General features: G+C 36.8%; 1 protein-coding gene across 1 annotated transcript; it reads left to right on the forward strand.

Annotated features, from left to right (window-relative positions):
- Positions 1-947: 947 nt before the first annotated feature.
- LOC115720210 (zinc finger BED domain-containing protein RICESLEEPER 2) lies at positions 948-4,305 on the forward strand. The gene is made up of 2 exons (XM_061110963.1): positions 948-3,815; positions 3,901-4,305. Exons 1-2 carry the CDS (start codon positions 2,480-2,482, stop codon positions 3,969-3,971), a joined length of 1,407 nt encoding a protein of 468 aa, XP_060966946.1. The 5' UTR covers positions 948-2,479; the 3' UTR covers positions 3,972-4,305.
- The last annotated feature ends 1,756 nt before the right edge of the window (positions 4,306-6,061 follow it).

Below are 6,061 nucleotides of genomic sequence, written 5' to 3' on the forward strand. Positions count from 1 at the left end.
GGACCTAGATCTGGACAGAGATCCTGACCCAGATCCAAACTTGGACCCGCACTCAGGACCCGAACTTGCACCTGGACACGAACCTAGACCCAGATCGGGGTCCAGACCTGGACACAAACCCGGACAAAGACTCGGACCCGAACTCAAACACCCACACCTAAAATCAAACCAAAAGCTAGACCTGGACCCGGACCCAACTCGAACCTAGACCAGGATTAGAACCAAGGACTTAGACCTAGTTAATCAAGACTCAGATCGGGATTGGAACTTTGGACTCGGACCCAACGTAGACCAAGACCCAGGATGGAACCCACACCCGGAGCCTGATCTGGACCTAGACTGAAATTAGGACCTGAACCTAAACTCAGACCAGGACTCGAACTCGAGGTTGATTTTACGTACCCGAGTCGGAGGCGGGGCGGGGTCGGGAAAGTACTATCCGCCCCGATTTATCCCCGATTATATATTAATACATATAAATTATAATAGTTAATTACTTATAATAAATATATACCTTGGACTTTTCCTCTTCTCAATATATGTCATTTCATATTCATTGATTAATTACATATACAATTATATATGACATTTATATGGTTTACGGTTTACCCTTCTTGTTTTGTAATCATATCAATTTGATTTTAAAAATCTTGCTGATTGATTGGTGATTGGTATTGTAAATTGCAAATGAATATAAAAACTAAAAAGTCACCTCAGTAACCTTACCTCACCCTCAACCACCGACTATTATATATTAATAGTAATTGATATTAAATTGCAATTGATTGGTGATTGGTGATTTGAGAGGCTAATAATAGTAATTGATATTAAATTTCATAAATTATATGTTATTATTTTAAAAAGATTTTACTGAATATTATATATTAATAGTATATTTGCATACAGAGTAGAGTATATTATATACATACAAGCAGATATCTTATATATTGTTTTCACTTTGCAGTTTCTCTTACAGTCTAAACTAAAATTCCTCTCGTATAGATTGAGGTTGTGGAGTGTGTGATACTGATAGTGGCTCTGAAATGGAAGGAAATATGATGTAAGTAGTACTCTATTTTACTTTTAGTAGAATATTTTTTTTTGAATGATATTCTGAAACTGATTTTTTTTATTATTATTATTAATATCATTCATTCTTTTCTTTGGTAGCAATTTTTTTTATCTTGTATGTATACTATATATATATTTATTAAAATTTGAGGTAAATTTTATATATTAAAATTTGAGGTAAATTTGATATTGTATATATATATATTTATTAAGATTTGAAAATTTTTACCTTGTATATTGATATGTGATATGTGTATAATTCTGCATAATTGATGAATGTACATAAATTTATATCTACATACACGATTCACATGAATATAAAGATAGATTATAAAAGTAGAATAAAATATTATTTTGTATTTTATTCTTAATAAGATGTATGGAATGTATATAAGTATATGTTGTAACTGTTTTCTTGTATCGACTTTTGTATGTTTATATTTTTGTGTCTTACATATGTTATTTATGTTTATATCTACATGTAAAGTTGTAATTCTTGCGGTATATTATATATATATATATATATTAGATTTTGTATTTAAATATGTGTATCATATTATATATAATAAAATAAATTTATGTATTACATATATTTTTTTATGATTTATTATTTTATGTTATTCTATTTTAAACATTATAAATTTATAAGTCTATAACTGTTTTTTTTTTTTTTTTGTACTTTAAAATAATTTTTGCATTTTATCATGTGTATATTGATCTTTTACATGTCTATTATTATATGTAGTGGAACTATGAGTGAGAATGAAAAAGACACACCATCAACATATGGACAAATGGAAGGAGACTCATCAACTCCTCTAAATAATATTGATTCAGAAACTCAAACTATTATTGATGATGAGAATACTCAGGTGAAGAGAAAATTGACTTCTTTTGTTTGGAAACATTTCAAGAAGGTAAAAATTGAAGGAGTTGATAAGGCAATTTGCAACTACTAGTCAAAAGAAATTGGGAGGATCAAGCAGAAATGGAACGAGACATTTACATGATCACTTCAAGATTTGTCCTCTTAGAAAGAATCGTGATATAAAACAATAAATCTTGAATCCAAGTAGGAAGAAGGATGGAAGTACTTCTCTTGCTGCCCACAACTTTGACCAAGAGTTTTCAAGAGAAAAACTTGCTAAGATGATTGTTTTGCATGAGTATCCACTCAATATGGTTGAGCATGATGGATTTAGAAGCTTTGTCAAGTCTCTCCAGCCATTATTCAGATATGTATCGCGAACTACTATTAGGAGGGATATATTGAAGATATATGAGAATGAAAAGACCAAGACAATGAACTCAATGAATGACAATCGTAGTAGAGTTGCGATTACAACTGACTTGTGGACATCAAATAATCAAAAGAGAGGGTATATGGTGGTGACTGCACATTATATTGATGATTCTTGGATTTTGCGTAATCGAATTATCAGGTAATATGATAAATTGCTCAGAATTTTTTTTATTATGTCAATATTTGATATCGATATATGCTAATAATTTTTTTTTGTGTACATTCAGGTTTATATATGTGCCCACCCCTCATACTGCTAAACTTAAAGTGTTGATGGAGTGTTTGATTGAATGGTCTATTGAGCGTAAGTTGTCTACCCTTACCTTAGATAACTGTACTGTGAACATTGCCATGATGGATCAAATGAAAGAAAAATTGAGAAATACTTCTTTACTAATGAAAGGGAAACTACTTCACATGAAATGCTCTGCTCATATCTTGAACTTGATTGTTCAACAAGGACTAGGGGCAATTCAAGGTGCCATAAAAACTATACGTGAGAGTGTAGTTTTTTGGACTGGCACTCCAAAAAGAGTTGAAAAGTTTGAAGAGGCTAAGAAAGGATTATCATGCTCTAGCAACAAAAGGTTAGTGCTTGATTGCAAGACTAGGTGGAATTCTACTTATTTGATGCTTACTAGTGCCATTACTTATAAAGATGTATTTAGTCGCCTAATACATACTGAGAAAAATTACAAAAAAGAACCTAGTGAGCGAGATTGGCTTTTGGCAAAAGTTATGTGTGAAAAATTGAAGTTGTTTTACAATGTAACTGTGATATATTCTGGAACTAAATATCCTACTGCTAATCATTTCTTCTCTAAGATTTGTGAAATTCTGGCATTAAATATGATGGATAAATTTGAGCAGTATTGGACTTCCATTCATGGCATATTAGCCATAGCAACTGTTTTGGATCCAAGGTTCAAGATGAAATTGATTGAGTATTACTTTCCTAAAATTTATGTTGGTGAATATCAAAATGAAGTTAAGCGAAGTAGAATGTTGTGCTATGATTTAGTGAAAGAATATAAATCGAATGATGGAAAAGAAAATATTCTTGAACCTTTATTCAATGCTTCTGGAGTTGGTGGAGATAATGATGGATGTGTAGATGATTTAGTTGGTTTTGACTTGTATGTTAGTAGTACTTCAAATGTGGAAACTTACAAGTCTGAGTTAGACTTATACTTGGAGGAAGCAGTTTTGCCTAGGAGTGGAGAGTTTGATATTTTAGCTTGGTGGAAGACAAATGGTCTTAAATATCCAATATTACAACAAGTTGCTAGAGATGTTTTGGCTATCCCAGTGTCTACAGTTGCTTCTGAGTCTGCTTTCAGTACTAGTGGAAGACATGTGACTCCTTGTCGTAAAAGGCTTCATCCGAACATGTTGGAGGCTTTAGTATGTACACAAGATTGGCTATGGGATGAGAAATTAGGTATGTTTATTCTAACCTACTCTTATTATTTAATTTTCTTTTAGATTAAAAAAATATATTAATGCCAATATTGTTTATTTCATAGATGCATCACAAAATGAGGCTTCATATAGTATATTTTTTGATGATGTGGAAGATGATGAAGCGGTAAGTTAGCATTTATTTATTTGTTTGTTTACTATTTTTTTCTTTAAAATATCTATTTACTTATAATTGATGACATTTTTATTTTAGGGCCCAAGTTTTGTGGATTACGATGCTCGAAGAATCAAAACTCTTGAATGGTGGTGGTGACTACTACTAGATTTCAAAGTTGAAGATGAAGACATTATTACAATTTTATTAAGTTGTGTGTGTTTGTTTGGTTCTCAAGTTTATGTTTAAGTTTTAAGCTTATGTTTATGGATTTTAAGTTTTACATTGAAGGATTTTTAATTTTAGAATTTATCTAAATGACTATCAATTATGGAATGAATTTAGTTTTATGTTATTGTTGTTTTAATTTAATATTTGCAAATATAAATTTTGTATTTTTTACATTTTTTTTTCAATAAACGGGTCCCCGTTATGGTGTCCATCACCGACGGGGATTCCCCGTCCCGTTCCCCGATGGGGAATATGTGGGGACGGGGCGGGGACGGGGAAAAATATAATAGGCGTGTACGGAGGCGGGGAATGCATTCCCCGCATTGCCCCGTCCCCATGTGCATCCCTACCTGTGACCCAAAATTGGAATCAAAATTGGAAGTTGACCGGACCGGAACTAGGACTTGGACTTGGAATCATAACTCGAAATTGGACCTAGATCCAGAAATGTAACTGGACAAGAACCCGGACTCCAAATCTGACCTAGACCCGAATTGGGAGCCGGACCCGGATCCGAACCCAAACCTGGACTCGGTACCCGAACCCGAACTTGAACTCAGACCCAAACATGGAACCAGACTAGGGACACAGGATGAGGGTCGGGACCTAGAACCGCACCCTAGTCTCGATCCCTAACCCAACTCAGAAATGGAACCTGAGACTCGAACTGAATCCGTACCGAGACCCGTGACGGTGATCCGCATCTTGACTCGGGATTCGGGTAAAGGGGCCTAGAACAGACCAGTGGCCGGTGTCTAGATCTGGGACTCAGACTAGGACCAGAACCCAAACGAAGAACCATACCTGAACTTAGACCTAGACCTGGGACCCAAAATTAGAACCTGAACAAGAATCGCCGAACCAGGACCCTAGAACAAGACTAGGACTGTGACCAGGACCCGGACCCAAAACTACAACCGAACACAGACCTCGCCTCAGACCCAAACTGACACTGGAACTCGTGCACAGACACGATCGTGTGCCCAGACCGCACCATATACCCGGACCTGGACCTAAATCTGGGACCCTATCCCAAACACATACTCGAACTAGTACCTTGTGACCCAAAATTGGAACCAAAACTCGAAGTTTACCGGGACTGGAACTAGGACTTGGACATGGAATCAAAACTAAAATTGGACCTAGATCTAGAACCGTAACTGGACTAGGACCCGAATTCCGAATTAGACCTAGACCCAAATTGGGAGCCGAACCCGGATCTCAACCCAAACCTGGACTCGAGAGCCGAACCCGAACCTGAACTCTGATTCAAACATGGAACACCGTCTCGATCGCGATCCAAAACTCAGAAATGGGACCTAGGACCTGAACTAGAACTAGAACGAGACACGTGACAGTGATTCAGATCTTTACTCAGGATTCGGGTAACCGGGCCCGGAATAGACCAGTAGTCGGTGTCTAGATTTAGGACTCTGACTAGGACCAGAAACCCCGCAAAGAACCAAACCAAAACCCAGACCTAGACCTGTGACCAAAAATTAGAAGGTGAACAAGAATCGCCGAACCAGGACCCTAGAACAAGACTAGGACCATGACCACGACCCGGAGCAAGACCTAGAACTAAACACAGACCTAGCCTCTGACCCAAACTGAAACTAGAACTCGTGCCCGGACACGGTCGTGTACCTAGACCCGAACCTAGACCCAGATCGGGATCCAGACATGGACACAAACCCGGACACAGACTCGGACCCGAACTCAAACACCCACACATAGAATCAGACCCAAAGCTACACCCGGACCCAGACCCAAACTCGAACCCAGACCGGGACCGAAACCCACACAATAATCGGGACCTAGACCTAGAATTAGGATAGGGACATGGGAAACAGAGCTAGGACAGGGACCTAGTACCCGAC

The sequence above is a fragment of the Cannabis sativa genome, chromosome 2 (assembly GCF_029168945.1).
Source record: "Cannabis sativa cultivar Pink pepper isolate KNU-18-1 chromosome 2, ASM2916894v1, whole genome shotgun sequence".
Lineage (NCBI taxonomy): Eukaryota > Viridiplantae > Streptophyta > Magnoliopsida > Rosales > Cannabaceae > Cannabis > Cannabis sativa.

Coding starts and splice junctions, on each gene's coding strand:
- LOC115720210 (XM_061110963.1), top strand. CDS start 2,480: ATGATTCTTGGATTTTGCGTAATCGAATTATCAGGTAATATGATAAAT. Junction 3,816..3,900: donor GCTATGGGATGAGAAATTAG/GTATGTTTATTC, acceptor TTTATTTCATAG/ATGCATCACAAAATGAGGCT.